The 23,533-nt window shown below is 39.5% G+C and overlaps 1 protein-coding gene and 2 long non-coding RNA genes across 3 annotated transcripts in view; all 3 read right to left on the bottom strand.

Moving 5' to 3' along the window:
* The window catches only part of LOC117943374, a 91,159-nt gene that overhangs the window by 47,862 nt on the left and 19,764 nt on the right, over positions 1 to 23,533 (bottom strand). The window contains exons 2-4 of the mRNA XM_034869457.1: positions 6,134 to 6,457; positions 4,354 to 4,701; positions 3,247 to 3,597 (exon numbers count right to left, since the gene is read on the bottom strand). Of these exons, the coding sequence (XP_034725348.1) occupies positions 3,247 to 3,597; positions 4,354 to 4,701; positions 6,134 to 6,457 (1,023 nt within the window). The remainder of the gene's footprint in view (positions 1 to 3,246; positions 3,598 to 4,353; positions 4,702 to 6,133; positions 6,458 to 23,533) is intronic.
* On the bottom strand, positions 8,525 to 11,831 carry LOC117943122. The gene is made up of 3 exons (XR_004656294.1): positions 11,774 to 11,831; positions 9,940 to 9,944; positions 8,525 to 8,782 (listed from the first exon to the last, which is right to left on the bottom strand). It is a non-coding gene; the product is annotated as an uncharacterized LOC117943122 (long non-coding RNA).
* Positions 22,968 to 23,533, bottom strand: part of LOC117943116 — an 18,706-nt gene continuing 18,140 nt past the window's right edge. Inside the window, exon 3 of the long non-coding RNA XR_004656288.1 lies at positions 22,968 to 22,984. This is a non-coding gene — a long non-coding RNA (uncharacterized LOC117943116). The remainder of the gene's footprint in view (positions 22,985 to 23,533) is intronic.

The following is a 23,533-nucleotide window of genomic DNA, read 5'->3' as shown; positions in this document are numbered from 1 at the left end:
TTCATTAAAAATGATTTTCCTGCCAAAGACCTGACGTTTAGTAAGGCTAGTGTTAGTGTGTTTGATGCTAAATTTGCTAAGTTTGCAGTTAAGTGCTTATTCACCATTCTTTTCCTATTACCTATCACAACATAAATTGAGGAAGAATGGAATCCACAAGGCCCGGGCTTGTCTTGGAAAAAGTCATGAGTGTCACTAGTCCTGCAGCCAAGGCCCGGCACATATCAGTTAATGCTTGCTGGATTTTGCACACAATTATCAGTCTGGGGGGAAGGAGTTTGCTGACTTCCTGGCAGAGGTGGTTGGCATTTTACTTTTGCCCGGGGTTAGCCATGGGGGTAGGAACATCAGTAGACATCAGTAGAGACAGCGATGAATCCTCAAAAGGTTCGGGGTTGGGAAGGTTTGAGGGGTGCTGGACGGGTGAAGAGGGGAGTGGAGATTTTGTGTCTCTGCTAATGCAGGCCAGCCAGTCATATTACAAATCTCAGGGCGCTGTTCCCTGCCCGTTAGTCGTCCTTCCATTTCCCAGGAAAATGATTTAATCTTAGGCTTCGCACCAGACGAGTTCCAGGGAAGACTGCCACTCATTGATTTATTACCAGTTCCACCCTACTGTTTCTTTGTAGTCTTGTTGGTGCTAATTAGCCGTGTGTTAGCATGCTTTTGTCCATTGTTATGGGTCCATGGTAAAGTGGTGTCATTTCCACAAGATCCGTTAACTTCCACGTTCCATTCTAGTCAGTGAACCTTTGTTTCCAGAAGTGCGGTTGTTTCCCTTAGGGTAAGAAGCTCAGTCATCTGAGAGGAGCTCGGAGTACAGCCGCTGCTTCTTAGTGTCGAAAGGAGGCAGTTGAGGTGGTTCGGGCATCTGGTAAGGATGCCTCCTGGGCGCCTCCCTAGGGAGGTGTCCCAGGCACGTCCAGCTGGAAGAAGGCCTCGGGTCAGACCCAGGACTAGGTGGAGGGACGTCCAGCTGGGAGGAGGCCTCGGGGAAGACCCAGGACTAGGTGGAGAGATTATATCTCCAACCTGGCCTGGGAACGCCTCGGGACCCCCCCAGTCGGAGCTGGTTGATGTGGCTCGGGAAAGGGAAGTTTGGGGTCCCCTACTGGAGCTGCTGCCCCCACGACCCAATACCGGATAAGCGGATGAAGATGGATGGATGGATGGATAAAGTCACTGTAGGACAGGCTTGAGCTATTGGTAGGCCACACTCACGCAGAAAAATGTTAGCAATAGTCTACTATGTCTAAAAAAAATGTATAGTCCAGTGATTTTTAAGTGTCCAAGAGCCGCTGCTCATAGTTTCTCTCAGAGGAAAAGCAAGATTATCAGCAAAAATATGCAAGAAGAGGCAGGAGCACGCAGCAAAGCGTCTGCACTGTAAGAAGCAGGAAGCAAAACTTTTTTCATTTTAACTTCCGTTAAATAGTTAGATTTAACGGAAGTAAAAATAACGCCAATAAAAGTCAATTAGATTCCTCGTTTAGCTTTAGCATCGCTCAACAAACTTTCAAAATGACCCATTTTCAGTAAATTTAACGTATTGACAGAACCTCCGACCAATGATGTTCATTATCTCTGAAATCAGGAAACGCCCCGGAACAAAATAAACCAATCAGCATCTTTCTACAATCTAAAGTGACGTACGACTTTTAACTCAAACAGCCAATCATAGGAGAGCATCGCTACCTGAGCTCACGTGTGTCCTGTTGACAGCTTGTTTCGTCCAATGGTAAGTCAGCACCGTGGAAACAAGGTGAGCTTGTAGCCAATTAAATTACCTGCTTGACCATATATGGACGTTTATGTAGCTGGTCTCCGTGGTAACGGAACGCCAACAGAACAGAGAAACTTTATTTAAATGTTTATAAAGGCGAGATTAAAAATAATTAACATGTAAATCTTTAGTTGAATCTTTGTCTAAATATGAAATACTGCTTTTTATAGTCAGATTTAACAATTTAACTAATGTTTTCAGAGTCAAAAAGAGATTTGTCAACATAATTTGGTAACTTTTAAAAGGTTTGAGAGGCTCTAGAGTCCTCTGCTGGACATGCTCTGTATTGCATTTTCTAAAATATCTCGGAGCCACTTCTGTCAATCAACCTGAAACTTGGTACAGCTGCTCGAATCCTCACTAAGACCAAGAGACTGGATCACATCACTCCACTTCTGAAGTCTTTACACTGGCTTCCTGTGTCTCAAATAATTGATTTCAAAGTACTTTTTTATAAATCACTTAACGGTTTAGGTCCAAAATACATTTCTGATCTGCTACTACACTATGACCCCCCAGACCTCTCAGGTCATCTGGGACAGGTCTACTTTCTGTCCCCGGAGTCAGAACTAAACAGGGTGAAGCAGATTTCAGTTTCTATGCTCCTCAAATCTGGAATAAACTTCCAGAAACCTGTAGATCCGCTGCTACTCTCAGTTCTTTTAAATCAAGGCTGAAGACCTTCCTTTTTGATGCTGCCTTTCTTTAAATGACTGCTCATTTCTTTAAATTTCTTATGCTGCACTGTAACTTTTATTCTTGTGTTTTATGTGTCCTAATGTTAATACAGAGAAAGTCAGATAATTAATACAGAGAAAGTCAGATAATTAATAAAAATAAAATAAAGAAAGTCAGACTCAAGGGGTAGCACTTTAAAGAAAAAGTGTGAATGTGTAGTGTCGAGATAGACGTGAATGGCAGCACTATATTGGCTTAATTAGTGTGAAGAAGAGTCAGAGACGAAAAGTAACGTCTCTAAAAATAGATAAAGGTAGTGACACTGAGGAGATCACAAAGGATAGCACTAACTAAATAGAGCTGCCTTGCCTTGCCTACAGACTAAAAACAAGTTAAAGGAGCGATCCTGTAAAATTCAGCCTATTATGACTGATTTATTGTATTTAAAATAGGAAATAAATAGAATAAAAAAGAAAGCTTTGATATTATCTGTTAAATATATTTATCCATGGAACTCTTTAAAAGTGAGATCAACACACCTAATGAGACCTAATGACTGTTTAACAGAGATGTAATTTAAATACATCAGTTACTTGGTATTCTGGTATTATAAAGATTAAAATGTGTCTTTATCAAGAGGCAGAAATGTAAATGATCAAAATGAAAACAAAGAGATTAAGATGAATTAATTACGGCTTGTGAAATATTAGCCACTTAAAAATAAGTTTTATTATTGCAGACATATTTAGATGTTAAAAAAAAGCAGAAATAATGAAAGTACTCACCAACAACATCAAGCTTAATGTAGAATGTTTGAGGTGTTTGAAGATAAGGAAAATGACAGTTGTAGACTCCACTGTCAGATATCTTTGTATTTCTGATGATTATGGAGGCGTTGCCGTGTTTCAGTTCATCTTGAAAATGAGAGACTCGACCTTTGAACTCTTCACTCTGACCAACTAGACCGTTGTTGTAATGAATGCCTTTGTTATAAAGGAACACCTCCTTCAGACCTTCATCTGTCTGAGGAGCTTTCCTCCAGTCAAAGAGTTCAGACGTAACGTCCTCCTTGGTCCTGAGAGAGCAGGGTAACACAACATCACTGTCTTCTTCCACTGTGATGACCTTTGACGGCTCTGGAAGATAAAATGAAGTATTAATCAGAATGTTTAGATCGTAGTTATTAATTAAGCAATATTATACAAGAGGTTATAATTTAACGTAAAGCTCCTCTGTGCCATAGCAACATCACTGGAGTGCCGGTAATATGACATTACGTCAAACCATGGAGTGTTGTTGGAGCCATTCCAACACTTTGTTTTGTTTATATTCCACGTTGGTTCTGTTAATTAATCTGCAGTTTAATGTTGGAGCACTGGGTGGAGCACTGCCTTCAGGAAGGTATAAAGGTAATCAGCCTCAGGTACACAGGTGTGTGGAGAAAGGGGAACGCATACAGCTTTCACTGTGTCAGTCCTGTCAGGTGTGTGTGTCACTGATATGTGTGCAAAGGAAAATGAATGGAACTAAACCAGAAATGAAATGGACCAATGATTGTGCGACGGTGAGCAGGCCGTCATGAGAATAAATGGGTCACAGCTCCGAAATCAGACAGATTATGGACGTTGATTATTGGCACGCAGAACAAGTCCAAGCAAGTTCTCCACTGGTCCCCCCTCATTGGCTAATGTAGAAGTTGATAAAAAAAGTGTAATATTATTTTACAACATACACACACATGATCAAATTTAGCCTCAAGAGGGTAAAACACGACCTAAGTGGCTGAACAAAATATTAATGCCTCTGAAATATGAATTACTTGACAAAGTTTAAAAGAAATTTTAATATCCTGTTCATTGATCAAACTTTAACTGTTTAATAAAAGTACTCACCAACATCAAGCTGAATGTAGAATATTTGAGGTGTTTGAAGACGAGGAAAATCACAGCTGTAGTCTCCACTGTCGGCCATCTTTGTATTTCTGATGGTTATGGAGGCGTTGCCGTGTTTCAGTTCATCTTGAAAATGAGAGACTCGACCTTTGAACTCTTCACTCTGACCACCTCCACCGTTGTTGTAATGAATGCCGTTGTTATACTGGAACACCTCCTTCAGACCTTCATCTTTCTGAGGAGCTTTCCTCCAGTCAAAGAGTTTAAACTCAATGTTGTCCTTGGTCCTGAGAGAGCAGGGTAACACAACATCACGGCCTTGTTCCACGGTCACTCTGACTTTTGGCTCTGGAAGATAAAAACAGGTATTAATCAGTATTTCTACATGTAGAGTTGTTTACAAATTGTGCTCTGCAAAACATTTGCACTTCCCTCCAGATACATACAGTATTTGCATATCTTGTTTTTTTAGGATATATTTAAATTTTTATCATGAGTTTATAAACTTTTAAATATATTTTTCTAATTCTTCACATTGGTCTTAAGCACGCCATGACAAATTAATAACATTGAATACTTTCTCTATTTCCCAAATAATGTTGACCATCAACTCGGTATAGACCTCTCTCTCACTCTCTCTCTCTCTCTCTCTCTCTGACTTTCAATAATGTGATTATATGAACTTCAGAGTTGAGCTGAGTTATAAATGTTACAGACGTGCTTTTCTTTCCTCAGATTCCTACCATGACTTTGCCTCCTGGACAAAAACTAACTAACAACTGTTTTATAAGGTGACAATTGACCGAAGTTTGTCTTGTTCCACTGTCCCTGAATGGTGAAACTAATAAAGTGAACACCACTGCACCGCAAAAACGTCAGATATGATAAACACCTGAAAAACCTGTTGGATTACAGCTATTATTATCTATCAGATCAGGAAGAATAAACACAAACAGGTATTTCTACTTGGTTAAAAGAAATGAGTCAGAAGCAGAGTATGAGGGCCCTGACAGTACCTAGGTAAGGACTACTAGCCAGTCAGAGGCAGAGTATGAGGGCCCTGACAGTAACTAGGTAAGGACTACTGGCCAGTCAGAAGCAGAGTATGAGGCCCTGACAGCACCTAGGTAAGGACTACTAGCCAGTCAGAAGCAGAGTATGAGGGCCCTGACAGTACCTAGGTGAGGACTAGTAGCCAGTCAGAAGCAGAGTATGAGGCCCTGACAGTACCTAGGTGAGGACTAGTAGCCAGTCAGGAGCAGAGCATGCAGACCCTGACAGTACCTAGGTAAGGACTACTAGCCAGTCAGAAGCAGAGTATGAGGCCCTGACAGTACCTAGGTAAGGACTACTAGCCGACCGTTTTGCCACAAATGATCAGCGTGATGTTTGAAGGAAATACGGAGGAATAAAGTTTACGGTAACTGTCCACTGATCAATGGCTTCAGGCAAACATTGCTTCTCTTCTCTAGCTGTCTATAGTTTAAAAAAAATGTTTTTAAATATTTTATCAATTCAGTTCTTTCAGAGCCTGAAGTGAGATCAACATTGTGATGTCATTTAAATACATCAGGTCCTTGTGGTCCTGGTATTATACAGATTACATTTTTTGTTATTAAGAGACAGAAATATCCATGATCACAATGAGCCCTAAGAGAACAAGCTACACAACATTACTTAGTGCTTGTGAAGTATTATCAACTTTAAAACAGTTACAAAGTTTTATCTTGCAGACATATTTAAATGTTTAAAAATGAGCAAACATAATAAAAATACTCACCAACAACAAGCTTAATGTAGAAAGTTTGACGTGGCTGAAGACGAGGAAAATAACAGCTGTAGACTCCACTGTCAGATAGCGTTGTATTTCTGATGGTTATGGAGGCGTCGCCGTGTTTCAGTTTATCTTGGAAATGAGAGACTCGACCTTTGAACTCTTCACTCTGACCTCTGTTATCGATGCCTTTGTCATACAGGAACACTTCCTTCTGACCTTCATCTATCTGAGGAGCTTTCCTCCAGACAAACACTTTAAACTCGATGTCCTCCTTGGTGCTGAGAGAGCAGGGTAACACAACATCGGCCCCTCTTCCCACGTTGATGACTGGAAGATAAAATCATGAAGGTTTAGGTTACAGGCATAAAACTATGCCTTTTTTTAACTATATTTAAAATGAAATTTTATTATGTATTTTACACACTTGTGTACAGTAATGTCACATAAAACCCTGTCATGTTTCCAGTGTCTGTAATGTGAGAGTTTATCTGCATGGAGTACTTTAACATTAAGAACCTTTTATCTTACTTTAACTCAAGTAACATTTTCAATGCAGGACTGATACACTATGGTGTTATTACTTTTACTAAAGTATCTGAACACTGGTATGTTGTATGGATCAACTGAGTTTTAGTTTTTAGTTTTTATACTTCAAGTAGTATAAGTAAATATTAAAAGTAAAATACTAAAGGTAATGTTTCCAGCATCTCAAATGTAAAGATTTGACTGCATTGCCTATTTGAACTTTTGCTTTAAGTAGGTCTACCTTTTCTTTTACAGATCCTAAACTCTGGGTTTCCGGCTTCCTCCCGCCCTAAACTAACGGAACGCCAAACTGTGAAGAACTTTAAAAAGCACAGAGGTCATCTGTATCAATGAGACCAATAACCTGAGCTGTGAAGGGTTAGTCCCATAGATATAGAACAATATGGTTCTGCCTGTGTGTTATTGACGCAAATATGGAGTAGGCCTATATTAGTCCATATAGAGCCTTCTGATGATCTTTATCTTATGACGAGACAACACCCAGTCTGTCAGGCGGGCCGGCTCTGTGGTCGGTATGAACTCATGACTCCATGGTGACGGTGGCAGAGAGGACACTGGACAAACTGCTGGACATTACTGACGATGCCAGCCCCCCCCCCCAACCCCGTCATCAGCACCCAGAGGGGCCGGTTCACTGGAAGGCTGCTCTTTCACAAGATAGGACCAACAGACTCAAGGACTCCTGTGTCCCCCATGCTATCAGACTCTACAACTCCTCACTATGGGGGAGGAGGAAATAGGGCGGACAACACACACACACACACACAAAACCTGGTCACTTTATCACTTTAACACTGGACTCAACACTGACACTTTGAAAATAATTTATGGTCTTTTTTGTCTTTATTTGACGAATTTGTTAATGTTATTATTGATATTATTACAGTTACTTTGTTTTCTTTGTACTGCCTTTTTTTTTAAAAAAAATCTTGTTAAAACTGCTGCTGGAATTTTCAATTTCCTCGCGGAAGTCATCCCAAAAGGATTAATAAAGAGAAGTCTAAGTCCATCAGTCGCCTTTATATGTAACAAAGTTAGTCCTTCTTACCGTTTTTATCACAAAGAGTTTTCCCGGTCAAACACAGAAGACACAAACACAGCAGATCCACTAGATGCTTCATATTTGTCGATTAATTACAGGAGCAAAGACGGAGCTCTTCTTTTAAATAATGGCGAACAGGTGTTCAGGTTTTTACCTTCGGTTTCAGCCTCCAACCCTCCTCGGAGCTCTTGGGGGGCTCTGCCGCCATCTTGTGTCCTCTTACTGGAGTTACACGAGTCTCATATCATCATCTGTCATGTCTCTTGCAAGTAGATGATTCAAAACTGAATTTCCAGAGACTGATTTTGGAGGCTGGTCTGATTTAAGGTCCATGTATTGGACCCCTTTACGTTCTTGTTCATTAATTAATTTTGCGTTATTAATAGGCCTAATATATTATAGAGCCTATCCAGGACATTTACTCACCTGTCACCTGTCCTGTCCTTTAAATTATTCCTTTGTTATGGATTGATTGTTCTATCTGAATTTTTGTTTTTTGCTCCGTTTTAAAAATGATACTATATACTGTTCTCCCTGTGTGTTATGTACGTCCAGTACGTTAACACAGTTTAACAGAAAGCCAAACTCAAATTGACGAGCCAGGACGATGAGCGCCTTGCTCCTTTTATTAGCTTCAGGCAGCTAAAATTGACTAGTAAAATTAAAGCGGTTAGCCGGGAGGATAACGGCGATGGAGGCTAACCGTCTTCTTAATACATCCACACGGCTAACGGCTACAACTATGACAGATCGTGTAGGCTGTTGTATTAGCTAAAAGAACGGTTAGCTTCAACCGGAATCTGAATCCTAAAGCCTGTTGGCCGAAATATCTGTTAGCTAAACTAGCGTCAGCTTACCGGTGGAGGCTAACCGTTCTCTTAGCTAACACATCAGTACACGATCTGTCATAGTTGTGGCCGTTAGCCGTTAGACCCATGGATGTATTAAGAGAACGGTTAGCCTCCACCGCCGTTAGCTTCCCGGCTAACCGCTAGCTTTGCTTCAGTCTACAATAACGTTACTCAAACTAAACCGTGGGAAAAGCAGCTACAGCTAAATTAAGACTTTACAGTAATAAAAAAGACAAGTATTAAGTGATTGTGTTTTAAATAGGCGCAAGTAAAGTTGAACTGACTAAACCACTATTATCTGTTACTGTATATAATATATATATATATGTAGTTTGCCTACAGGGCTGAAAGGTCGGTGGATGATGCAGTCAACTTACGAGTGCATTACATCCTGCAACACCTCGACTCTCCAGGGGCTTGTGCAAGGATCCTGTTTTTGGACTTCAGTTAGGCGTTCAACACCATCATCCCGGACATCCTCAGTACCAAACTCTCCCAGCTCACTGTGCCAGACTCCACCTGTAAGTGGACCACAGACTTCCTGACTGACAGGAGGCAGCAGGTGAGGGTGGGGAACATCACATCCAGCACACGGACTATTAGCACTGGCGCCCCTCAGGGGTGTGTGTTCTCCCCACAGCTTTTCTCCCTCTACACCAATGACTGCACCTCAGGAGACCCGTCTGTTAAACTCCTGAAGTTTGCTGACATCACAACCGTCATCGGCCTCATCCGGGACGGTGATGAGTCGGCCCACAGACGGGAGGTGGGTCAGCTGGCTCTCTGGTGCAGTCAGAACAACCTTGAGCTTAACACGCTCAAGACTGTGGAGATGATCGTGGACTTCAGGAAGAGACCCTCCACTCTGCCCCCCATCACCATACTCAACAGCCCTGTGTCTGCTGTGGAATCCTTCAGGGTTTCTGGGATCCACTATATCCCAGGACCTGAAGTGGGAGCCCAACACAGACACCATCATCAAAAAGGCCCAGCAGAGGATGTACTTCCTGCGCCAGCTCAGGAAGCTCAACCTGCCTAAGGAGCTGCTGATCCACTTTGACACAGCCATCGTCCAGTCTGTCCTCTGCACGTCCATCACTGTCTGGTTTGGATCTCTCCAAACCAGATCCCTCCGTCCATGACTTCTAATCCTCCAGAGTCAGGAAACAGGCAGGAACCATCACTGCAGACCCTTCTCACCCCGGACACAATCTGTTCCATCTTCTGCCCTCTGGTAGGCTGTACAGAGCACCATACGCCAAAACCAACAGACTCAGGAACAGTTTCTTCCCACAGGCCATCACTCTGAAGCACAGCTGACTACTGACCCACAGTGTCAGGTTCAATTCTGGCCAGTAACCCAGTTACACTGTCTCTACAGCACCTGTTTCCTGGCTCCACTATTATTCCATTTATTCAGTATTTATTAGGGGTCCAAGCCCGAGGATGCGTGCACCGCAGTAATCGCAAGGCGATACGTGGTTCACACAGCAGGGCTGTGGAACCCTAGCGGTGCACGCATCCTTGGGCTTGGACCCCTATTGTTTTTGCTAGATTCTTCTTCCTTCTTATTATTCTTCACCGCATAAAACTGGTGCTGCAGCCTATCCTGTATATGGTGGCAACGCGCCATTTTCAGGACAGGTCCGAAAGTCCGCAAAGACATCAGACGCAAAAAATTGATGCACTTCCACGTCTAGGTAGCGCTATACCACAAAAAACGCGTTTGGCCCTATAACTCCCAAACCGTACATCCGACATTTAAAAACCTTATATCCACGTGTTCCCTGGATCCTATTGAACTCGTGATATAGCACACGCCCACTTCCGCCTACACTTTAATGCGTGGAAAATCATGATTTATTGAAAACCAACTTTTTCTAACTCCTCTTAGACCGTGCAATGGATCTGCACGAAACTTGGCACATAACATCTCCAGACGGGCCTGACAAAAAGTTGCATAAAGATTTTTTATAGAATCAAAATTGCGCATATTACGCGCAAACACATTTGTGTAGCTAACTATGAAAAACTGACTTTGCCATATCTAGGCCAAAATAAATGCTATCAAAGCCAAACTTTAGAATATTCCTTGGTATGACTCTCTGAGGCTCGATAACAAATTTCTATGAACATTGGCCACTAGGGGGGCGCTATAAATACAACAACTTTATATCTCATGAACCGCTCATCCGAATTTGACAAAATTTGATGGCTACCATCTAGGCCCACTCCTAAGGTGGTCCTTAAAGCGGGGTAGTGATTGGTTCAAGTGGGCGTGGCCTATGGGCCAACGTTCAAATTAACCACTTAAACTAAAGTGAATTACTTGAAATGTACAGGGTAGATGTACAGTGGGTAGTCGACCTGATTTACCAAATATTACACATGTTGACCAGTAGGTGGCGCTACTATGACGTAAAACCTGTTTTTAGCTATAACTCCTCACACGTTAAAAATGATGTCCACGTGTTCACAACGTCAAGCTGAGTCACATGCTATAGGCCACGCCCATTTCTGTTTAAAATTATTTTCGCAATATTGCGACAAATGCAAAACCAACTTTTTCAAACTCGTCCTAGGCCGTAAGACAGATCTGCACGAAACCTGGTGTGTACCATCTCCAGATGGCCATGAAACCATGTTGTATAAAGAATTTTGCTATGTAATTGTGTAAGCAATTCATGACCAAGCAAAGCTTCTGTACTTCGCTTTGGGTTCCACTTTTGTGCGCTCCCCGGGTCGATGGGGATGACTTGTGAGGGGGGGCTTGGACCCCGTTGAAACTGCGTGCAGTTCTAGTTCATCATTCTCATTTCCTATTTCAGAACTGTTCATAACGTTCATACTGTTCATATTGTAATGTAATAACTTAATACTATTTATCCTAGTACCCTTTGCACTATGTTCCACATTTAAATTTTTTTTAATGGACTCTTCATTGGACTCATCTCTCTACATTGTTTCTGTTTAGATTATGAATATATTAATGTGTCTATATTAGTGTGTATATTGTTTGTTGGGTTGTTTGTTTTGTGTGTGTAGGCATATTGTGAGCAACTATGCTCCAACGGAAAATTCCTCGTATGTGTCTTCATACCTGGTCAATAAAGCTGATTCTGATTCTGTTTCTGATTCTGATATATTATATTTGAGGGTATTTTACATTGAGGGTTAGCCAAATTAGCTGTTAGCTAAACTAACGTTGTTAGCTTTCCGGTGGAGGCTAACAGCAGACCGCTACTATGGAACCATGGACTGTACAGATATTGATAATAATTGTTTATTAGATTGATTAATATTAACTGTCTATGTGTGGAACAGATCGTGCAGTGCCTTAAATCCTCGTACATCATGATTCTCCTCTGCGCGTGCGCGAACATATTGCACATGCGCATAACGGATCGTGTGCCGAGAGTGGCCGCTGATCTACATTCATTTTTTTTTTGTTTTGTTGCTGACCTACATTCAGAGGAAGCGTCTCTGCCAGTGAGTGACGTCATGGCGCCCTCTGGTGGACACGAGCAGGAACTACACGCAGAGCGCCAGGAGATAATTAAACCTTAAAACATGTTCACAGGGTTTATTATCTTAATTTAAATGTTTTCTATCTTGTACACTGACGACACTTTTTTAAATAAATTCATTTAATTACATTTTTTTCTTTTGTGACCCGATCTCTGACCCGATTTATTTTGATCATTTGAATTCAATTATATATTATTTCAACAAATGCTTTAAAATACTTTTTCAATGATAATGATGTAAAATAACAAATATAGTATTACAAAATAAATTCTAAAAAATAACGAAATATAAATGTATCAAATGTATAAATAAACACATAATAACAAAACATTTAAATTAAAATAATAAATCCTGTGTGTGGGTTTGCTGCCTCCCTGCAGAGTTCCTGTCAGACCTGGTTTAGTGGTTGGTTCTGGGTCAGCTCTGGGAGTGTGTTGCGTTCAGGGTGTCAGATCTTCTCCTGGATAAAGGGGTGCTGCAGGGCCTGGTTGATGCTGATGCGTTAGACCGGGTCCAGCATCAGAGTGCCATCCAGCAGGTCCTTCAGCTGCACCCCCTCCTCCATCTGGTCCTCAGGCAGCCGCTGGTCCCCTATCAGGTCCGTCAGCAGGTCTTTGGTGGAGCTGATGGTGCTCATCAAAGGGATTTCACGGAAAAAATACCAATAAATTCTTAATATTCAAAAAACACAAAATAATTAAAAAAGAAAAGTCATTTAATGGAGTAAAAAAATTGAGAATAAAATTGTATTATGCAGACAATAAATAAAATTAAAGAAGGCAAAGTGATTATATGAAAAATGTAATAATGAAAAATAATTTACTCTTAAAACCGAAAAGCGTCCCTCAGCTGGTGATTGACGTCATGGCGTTAAAACATGTTTACAGGTTTTATTATGTTAATTTAAACGTTTTTATCTTGTACACTGACCCCACTCCAAAAATGTATATTTATTTATTTTTTAGTATTTCTCTAGTGCTACTATAATTTTAATATATCAATGTGTAATTGTTTCCTGGCGCTCTGCGTGTAGTTCCTGCTCGTGTCCACCAGAGGGCGCCATGACGTCACTCACCAGCACAGATGCTTCCTCTGAATGTAGGTCAGAGGTTACAGTTAACAGAAGGATAAAGATTTTAACCAGTTGCATTACATGGGGAAAAATATTTAAAATAAAATTATGATAATCACAAAATTAAAACTAATTTAAGATGAAAAGGAAAAAATTCTAATAAATTCTTATTCAGAAAATACAAAATAATTAAAAAGGAAAAGTCGTTAAATGGAGTAACAAAATTAGAATAAAATTATAATGTGCAGAATTATAAAAAATATAGAAAAACAGAGTGATGATATGAAAAAAGTTGTAATATTGGAGAACAATTAAAAATCATAATATACAGTAGTATTTCAATACATTTCATTAAAATGTTAAAAGTTAAAGTATAGGACTTCAAAAAATTTCATAATATAGTATGTCAAAAGAATCATAGAACAGTATGTCAAAAAAGCATAAAAAGTAATGTGATGTGTCAAAAAGTCATAAAAAAGACAAAGTAAAGTATGTAAAAGAATTCATAAAAAATCAATAATAATATAGTAAAAGTTATAGTATTTCAAAATATGTCATTAAGTAATAGTATAGTAATTTGTGGAAATAGTTAATAGAAAAGTCATAGTGTAGTATGTCGAAAAAATAAAAATTATAGTCATAATATAGTACAGTGAAAAACTCATATATAATTCATAAAAATTTATAATTTAGTAAAAGTTATAGTATCTCAATACATTTCATTAAAAGTAATAGTATAGTATGTTGAATTAAATCAGTTAAAGTATAGTACGTCAAACTAATTCATATAAAGTCATATTATAGTATGTCATAAAAAAATAGACTCAGTATAGTACGTTGAAAAGTTATAGAAAATACAATTTAGTACTTTAAAAAAATCATTAATAGTCATAGTACAGTATGTCAAAAAAAGTAAAAGTCATAGTATAGTATGTCAATAAAATCATTAAAACGTAATAGTGTATTACGTCGAAAAAATCAAAATGGTTATAGTATAGTACGTTGAAAAAATTATAAAAAGGTTATATGTTGTCATATAAATGTCATTAAAAGGCATATTATAGTATGTCATAATACAGTATTTTATAAAAAGTTATAGTATAGTATATTAAAAAAATCATAAAAGTATAGTATTTTGAAAATATTCATAAAAAGTCATAGTATAATATTTTATAAGTTGTAGTTTGTCAAAAAACAAAAAAGACAGTATAGTATATGAAAAAAGTCATAAGTCATAGAATAGTATGTTGAATAAGTCATAGTACTGTATGTCTAAGGAAATGTGTGCACTATCTCCTCCTGTGCACTGGCCTATCTCCTGGCCCGTCAGACACCACCTACCAAGAGCCTGGGTCTGGGCCTGGGTTCTGGGTCTGGGTTCTGGGTTCTGGGTCTGTCCCAGGTTTTTGCCTAAAAGGAAGTTGTCCTCGCCACTGTGGTCCTGTTGCTTGCTCTGGAGGAAACTACTAGAACTTTTGGGTCCTTGTAAATTCTGGAGTGTGGTCTAGACCTGCTCTATCTGGTCTAGACCTGCTCTATCTGTAAAGGGTCTCCAGATAACTCTTGTTATGAATTAATGCTATAAATAAAATTAAATTGAATTATCTCCTCAAGGACAAGGCCGATCTGAACTAAACGTTCTGTTACACATAGACAGTCTGACGCCTCACACTTCACACACACAACTCATCTTACTCCACACCATACCTGCCCCCCCCCACCCCCCATCCCTCCCCACTTCCAACTGACTGCCTCTGTAACTTTATTTTTCCTCCCTCCCTAGTCACCTCAAAAACCTCCTTCATTTGACCACATGTCCTGTGTGTTGTCCTGTGAACCATGTTGTTATACTATGTTGTTATACTACGTTGTTATACTACGTTGTTATACTACGTTGTTATACTATGTTGTTATACTACGTTGTTATACTATGTTGTTATACTATGTTGTTATACTATGTTGTTATACTATGTTGTTATACTACGTTGTTATACTATGTTGTTATACTATGTTGTTATGAAGCTGATTCTGATGCATCTGAAGTGCAGAGTGTGCATGTGCTAACGTGCACGCTGCCTGTTGCCGTGCTCCGTTACCGTCTTCTTACTACTAATGCTACTGGAACACAGAGTTTCCCTTCAGGGATCAACAAAGTATTTCTGATTGTGATTCTGTTACACCCATCCTTAGTAATCCTAAGAGTATTAAGTGTACTTCTACCACACTTCTCAGGTATTTGAATTGAACAGTCACAACACACAGGTTGACATATGTTTTATTTTTTATTTAGATTGAAATGATGAAGCGCTGCGTGAGATTCCATGATGCCCTGCAGCTGCATCAGATCAACATAAACACACAACACTGATATTACAGCAACAACAGTGTGTAGTTCAACCTGAAACTCTGGCTCAGCACCTTAGGAAATAAGAAGAAGCAGAACATGCTCATCCTAAATAATGTCAACGACACAACGTCTAAATATAAAAAGAAGTCACATTAGATTTCACTCTGGCTACAAAAAAAAAAATGCATGGATAACGTTGTTCTTTGAGTACTTTTAGTAAATTAAAGCGTCAGGATAATGTGACTATGTGAAGACATTGTGAGACGAGGAGTACATGAAGACACAAGAGACCCAAGAAGTTCCCTCCATGCAGATTTACCTGAAACAATTACATGTTTACACGTCAACGACTTCAGACAAAGTCACCTAAGACCACTGACTGTCATGTTCATATGACTTCCATTTTATAGGGCATGTTGGGCGGTGTTAATAGGACACACACACACACACACACACACCTTTAAAAGTATGTTAGTGTGCAGTATTATAATAGATCTGTCATACAGTAATACATGAAAATCTGTTTAAATGTTGCAGTTATTAAGTAAAGTTGAAGAGACGTGATGCAATACCTGTGATTGATCGTCATCAGTCCTCTCAGGTCATCAGGTCGGTCTTCAAGCTGAACCCAGAATCAGAAAACAAACTCAAAACTTTAATATTCTCTCAAGCTTTTGGTTAATTACAGTGTGTGTGTGTGTGTGTGTGTGTGTGTGTGTGTGTGTGATGCTTGTACTGTATTCATATTGCTGTTCATGCATTGTTCTTCATACTGTGCTTATGTTGTCTTTTAATGTAAAGGTGCTTTATAAATAAAATGGCATTGATAATATTAACATGGAACAGAGCCAGACACACTTTAGTTTTTATAGTTTAATACGTAACGTATGCATCTCTCAGCTTTGACGTGTCACTCTCACACAAAAGAGGAGCCTCCTCCACGTGAACTGGTTCTCATTTGTACTTAAAACATGATGCACAACAGGCCAAAAGTTTGAACACACCTTCTCATTCAATGCATTTCCTTTATTTTCATGACTATTTACATTGTAGATTATCACTGATGGCATCAAAACTATGAATGAACACATGTGGAATTATGTACTTAACAACAAAGTGTCAAATAACTGAAAACATGTCTTATATTCTAGTTTCTTCAAAGTACCCCCCCCCCTTTGCTCTGATTACTGTGTAATTGGCATTCTCTTGATGAGCTTCAAGAGGTCGTCTCCTGAAATGGTTTCCCAACAACCTTGAAGGATTTCCCAGAATTCTCAGCATTTGTCGGTCCTTTTTCCTTCACTCTGCGGTCCAGCTCTCCCCAAACCATCTGGATTGGATTCCGGTCCGGTGATTGTGGAGGCGCAGCACTCCATCGCTCTCCTTCTTGGTCAAACAGCCCTCACACAGCCTGGAGGTGTGTATGGGGTCATTGTCCTGTTTGAAAATAAATGATGGTCCAACTACACGCAAACCAGATGGGATGTCCGATGTCGCATGCTGCTGCGGTATGCCTTCAATTTTGAATAAGCGCCCAACAGTGTCACCAGCAAAGTCCCCCCACACCATCACACCTCCTCCTCCATGCTTCACGGGGGGGAACCAGGCATGTCGAATCCATCAGTCACCTTTTCTCCGTTGCACAAAGACACGGCGTTTGGAACCAAAGATCTCAGACTTGGACTCATCAGACCAAAGCCCAGATTTCCACTGGTCTAATGTCCATTCCTTGTGTGTCTTGGCCCGTACAAATCTCTTCTGCTTGTTTCCTCTCCTTAGCAGTGGTTTCCTAGCTGCTATTGGACCATGAAGGCCTGATCCAGTCTCCTCCTAACAGTTGTTCTAGAGATGTTCTGCTGCTAGAACTCTGTGTGGTATTTATCTGCTCTCTGATCTGAGCTGCTGTAACTTTTGAATTCTGAGACTGGAGACTCAGATGAACTTATCCTCAGCAGCAGAAGGGACTCTGGGTCTTCTTTTCCTGGAGGGGGGGAGGGAACTCTTGGTCTTCTTTTCCTGGGGCGGTCCTCATGTGAGTCAGTTTAGTTGTAGAGCTTGATGGTTTTTTGTGACTGCACTTGACACATTCAAAGTTTTCACATTTTTCCGGACCGACTGACCTTCATTTCTAAAAGTAATGATGACCTCGTTTCTCATCCCTTAGCTGATTGGTTCTTGCCATAATATGAATTTTACCAGTCGACCAATAGGCTGTCAGCTGCGTATCAGCCTGACTTCTGCACAACACAACTGATGGTCCCAACCCCATTAATAGGACAAGAAATTCCACTAATAAACCCTGACAAGGCCCACCGGGGAAGGGATACCATTTCAGGGACTACCTCATGAAGCTCAGTGAGAGAACACCAAGGGTTTGCAGCGCTATCTAAAAAGCAAGGGGGGGGGGGGGGTACTTTGAAGAAACTAGAATATAAGACATGTTTTCAGTTATTTCACACTTTTTTGTTAAGAGATAATCTACAATGTAAAAAGTCATGAAAATAATATATATACGTTTGACTCATCTATAAAAATCTTTGAAGAATATATAGATATTCATATTTCATAACAATCATATTAAGATAGTTTCAAGTCTCTCAACAGGTCTCTCAATTTATTTTATTGAATTCATCCTTCAGCATGAAATCCTTTTGGAAGACCTCTTCAGTCTTTGCTGGTTCAATCAGAATTACTACAACTATGATATAAAACTACAAGTTACTGCATTCCCTTCCTTTTTACTGACGTGTGTGTATGTATTGTTTCATACCTTACCTTTCTATATTTAAAATAATTTATTAACGTCAGAAAATAAAGTGCTCAGATTACATTAGTGCAACAGAAAAACTCTAAATACTATTTTGAGATGATTTTGTACCAGACAAATTATATTATTTTATAATCTATAAAATGAATGTGTACTGTGCTGAGTGAAGAGTGAGATATTTCTTGTTGCATTGTTTTCTGGAGAAGAATGTAGATCATTTTTAACAACAGTTAATCTCAGGATCAGGTTGTAACAGCTGTTTATAAATCTTTTACTTTGTGTGAAGTCTAACTAAATAATAAGTAATTTATAATAAGCTTCATCTGTAGCTGCGTCCAATCAGAGAAGAACATCAACGATACAAACATGGAAATATGTCAGCTTCACGAGCTGCAGTAAAACTTACAAGAAATAAGTTTTAATGGATCAAGTGAAATATTAAACTAAGTTAGTAAAACGTTGTTAAAGAACAGAAAATTCTGCTTTGTCTTTCTAGATGCTGTATGTAGAATATTTTAGTTTGAGTAATATGTATTCATGCTGTTTAGAGCGGTAATAAGCTGCTTAACAGACATGACTGGGCCATTAAGTTTAACATTATTACAACGAGCTCAGCTGTGTGTAAGAATCAGAAACCTTTTGATTTCACTTTTATTTCTTTAACTGCTGCTCATGATCTGACCGCGTTTTTAACAGTTTCTAACATTTAATAACAGTGCTGAGGAGAGCCAATGCTGCTGGTTCTTCCGGTGCCAATATATTTTAGCCTAAAAAGGTTAAACTTGACAGATGGTCTATATGGTTGTGTAATAACATTTTAGCTTTGTTGGTTGATCATGTTGTAGTGACAGTACTGCTATTGCTGTTGTAATGCAGTACACGTTGGAAGGTAAAATTGATGTTTTTTTTTCAGTTTGTCCTTTTTAAAATGGCCCACTCACTTTTGTAGTGACCCACCCAAAATACTGTATCTGCCTCTGCTTCACACACACACACACACACACACACACACACACACACACACACACACACACACACACACACACACACTTTTAAAATTATTCACAGATAAAATCAGGATGAGGGAGAATCTCACCATGGATGAACACATAGGTGTCAGAGTAAACCTGATGGCTGATGGTCTCCTGTGTTGCCACACAGCGATAGAGGTCGGTCTGGGTCACAGTAGTTCTGAGAGTGATGTAGAAAAGGTTTCCTATTGGTTCGCCCTGGGTCTTCTCAGCAGGAAGTGAGTTTCCAGCACTATCCCGCCACTCTACTTCAGGTTCTGGATCACCGTGACCCTCACACTGCAGCAGAGACCGGTACTTTGTTACCTCAAGTATAGTGACAGATGGTTTTGGCGCCGCACCTGTGAACACAGTATGAACAACTCACTAGAGGACCATCAAAGCATTAAAACATTCATATTGGGATGTTTTCATCTATTTTCTTCACTATGGCGATTACAGAGTGAGAAAAAAACAAGAAACAAGAAGGAACAAAATCTAACAAACACACACGTGTTCCTGGATTAGTGACTTTCTGTTTTTTCATTCATAAGGATTAACAAAAATTGAACAATGTACAATAAAGACAAGTTTTAGTCACTGCTGTTATAAAATGAAAGATTTATTAAAATCTTTTTGAATTATTAACATTTACACAAACTTAAAACTGACGTTGGCGTGTACATGTCTCTGATTTTAAGTGATGTATTTATATTCATACCTCCAGCTATTTATTGTTTATAATATTGTCTGATAAATAACTATTAGCATTTCTCGTACTTATTACGCATAGGTACAGAATATTTGCTTTCTTCTAATTGGCTAAACTGCACTTCGTTGCCGTAGTAACGTTACCTGTAAGGTGTGTGCAATACATTTTAATCTAATCTAATGTTTCATGAATCATCAGGCCTGTGAAACCAAACAGCTGCTACAGATGACGTTATAACATCAGATGAGGTTATAACATCAGGACTCACCTGGGATGTTTTCCCCTGATCTGTCTTTTAAAGGACCTAAAAGGTAAAACAAAAACATTAGTTAGTGCTTGTGAAATATGAACCCTATTACAGACACTTAAAAATAAATTGTGTTATTTTGCAGACATATTTAAATTTTTAATAAAAGAGCATACATAATAAAAATGCTCACCAACAACAACAAGCTTCATGTAGAATGTTTGAGGTGTTTGAAGACGAGGAAAATAACAGCTGTATTCTCCACTGTCAGATATCTTTGTATTTCTGATGATTATGGAGGCGTCGCCGTGTTTCAGTTCATCTTGAAAATGAGAGACTCGACCTTTGAACTCTTCACTCTGACCATCTTGACCGTTGTTGTAATGTTTGCCTTCTACATACATGAACACCTCCTTCTGACCTTCATCTTTCTGAGGAGCTTTCCTCCAGTCAAAGAGTTTAAACTCAATGTTCTCCTTGGTGCTGAGAGAGCAGGGTAACACAACATCACTGTCTTCTTCCACTGTGATGACCTTTGACGGCTCTGGAAGATAAAATGAAGTACTACTCATAATGTTAACATCATAGTAATTAATTAAGTCAATGTTTTTTTAATCAATTCAGTTGTTTCAGAGCACACACCTAATGAAACCTGATGAGTGTTTAACAGTGATGTCATTTACATACATCAGGTCCTCGTGGTCCTGGTCTTATACAGATTAAATGTTTAGGTATTAAGAGACAGAAATATACATGACCAAAATTAGCCTCGAGAGGGTAAAACACGACCTAAAAGGCTGAACAAAATATTAATGCCTCTGAAATATTAATTACTTGAAAAACAGTTTAAAAGAAATTTTAATATCCTGTTTGTCAGTTTCAGGACACTTAAACTTACTAAATAATGACGGTAAAGGCAACAAAACGAGACTTAGACGGTAGTGAGCAGTTTATAGACTTTCGCCGCAAAAGGGAAGAACAGATGAGAGCAGCCTTCCACCAGCACTGCTCCCAACGATCTTCAACAATTTCTCTGTAGCTCAGTCTTTTTATTATACACACACACAAGGATAAGGAATACAGACATTGGGCTTTGGTTATCTATATTATGAGTGTCAGCTTTCAGAATACAGACAATTTGTACAACGTCTACTTTGGGGGTCCTCGGAAAGGACACTCTACCACCTAATCTGTTAACCAGCAGAAACTGGACAAGACAGTTGTTAAAATGTACACATAATAAGCATGAAAGTCACACTTCTTAAGAAACCACTTTAAGAAATAAGGAATAAAAGACTTTATCAAAATGAATTCTCTATCCTGTTCATTGATCAAACTTTAATTGTTTAATAAAAGTACTCACCAACTACAAGCTGAATGTAGAAAGTTTGAGGTGTTTCAAGACGAGGAAAATCACAGCTGTATTCTCCACTGTCAGATATCTTTGTATTTCTGATGATTATGGAGGCGTCGCCGTGTTTCAGTTCATCTTGAAAATGAAAGACTCGACCTTTGAACTCTTCACTCTGACCACCTAGTCCGTTGTTGTAATGACTGCCTTCTACATACATGAACACCTCCTTCAGACCTTCATCTTTCTGAGGAGGTTTCCTCCAGTCAAAGAGTTTAGACGTAATGTCCTCCTTGGTGCTGAGAGAGCAGGGTAACACAACATCACGGCCATCTTCCACGGTCACTGCCTGTCCTGGAAGATAAAAACAGGTATTAATCAGTTTGTTTACATCATGTTTCCATGTAGAGTAATTAGGTTTAGACAGACTTAAACAGACTTGTTTTATGGCCTTGCTAATTGTGCTCTGCAAAACATTTGCACTGCCCTCCAGATACATATTTGCACATCTTAGTTTTTTAGGATATATTTAAAAAAAATGTATCCTGAGTTTATAAACAGTATATTTTTCTAATTCTTATGTTTTACACTGGCTTTAAGCACGCCATGACAATTTAATAACATTGAACTCTTTCTCTATTTTCCAAATAATGTTGACCATCAACTCGGTATAGGGCTCTCTCTTTCTCTCTCTCTCTCTCTCTCTTTCTCTCTCTCTCTCTCTCTCTCTCTCTCTCTCTCTCTCTTGATTTTCAATAATGTGATTGTAAGAACTTCAGAGTTGAGCTGAGTTATAAAGTTTACAGACGTGCTTTTCTTTCCTAACCGTACGTACACACTGCCACCAACTTGAGCTGCAAAAAAGCTCAATGCTAGTTAGCTTGCTCGTTAGCCGCTGAGCCGTAGCGGCGTGGAGGCAGAGCGAGCATCCGCCAGACTAAGCTAGTGACCCAGACTAAGCTAGTGACCCGTGCAGGACTTCACTGTGAGGGACCGTTAGAGACAATGTGGCAGCTAACGCTAACTGGTCCCTATGTACAAACAACATTATATTATAAACGATAGGTAACCCAGCAACGGCGATTAGGAGCTTGTCCTCAGAATGAATGTTTTAGTAGGAACCAAAGTTTACATTGTATGTTTCTCCGGGATCAGCCAGCGCAAAGGTTGTCTATATTCCGATTGGTGGCGGTAACTGGGGTTAGCCGCTGGCACGCTGCAGAGTTAATACCTTTTTACCCCCCCCCTTTTTGGAAAGTATCACAGCTTGGAAACGCTTCTTGTAGCCAACCAAGAGTCTTTAATTCTTGTTGGAGGTATCTTCGCCCATTCTTCCTTCCTAAAGTCTTCCAGTTCTTTGAGATTTCTGCTCTTTTAAGGTCTATCCATAGATTTTACATTATGTTGAGGTTAGGAGATTGTGAAGGCCATGGCAAAACCTTCGGTTTACGCCTCTTGATGTAATCCACCGTGGATTTTGAGGTTTGTTTAGGATCATTATCCATTTGTAGAAGCCATCCTCTCTTTAACTTCAGCTTTTTCACAGATGGCATCAAGTTAACGTCCAAAATTTGCTGAAATTTTATTGAATCCATTTTTCCTTCTACTCATGAAATGTTCCCTGTGCCACTGGCTGCAAACAAGAATTTTCTTGGTCTTCCAGATCTTGTTTTAACTTCCACTGGTCCTGATGACGGCCATTTCCGAATTACATTCCAAACAGAGAATATTGGCATCTGAAAGCGCTTTGCATTCTTCTTACATTCTGAGTCTGGGTCATGGTGCTGATTGTTGGGGGGGAGGGTCAGATGAGTCTGGGCCATCAGGTGGGTCCCCCACTAACACAGAACGTTTAGGGAACGTTAGTTTTTGGTTCTCTAAAGGTTAGTTCAAACCAAACCAAAAACTAACGTTTAGGGAACGTTCCCTC

The sequence above is a fragment of the Etheostoma cragini genome, chromosome 4 (assembly GCF_013103735.1).
Source record: "Etheostoma cragini isolate CJK2018 chromosome 4, CSU_Ecrag_1.0, whole genome shotgun sequence".
NCBI lineage: Eukaryota > Metazoa > Chordata > Actinopteri > Perciformes > Percidae > Etheostoma > Etheostoma cragini.
This window is presented reverse-complemented; position numbering and strand designations above follow the sequence as displayed.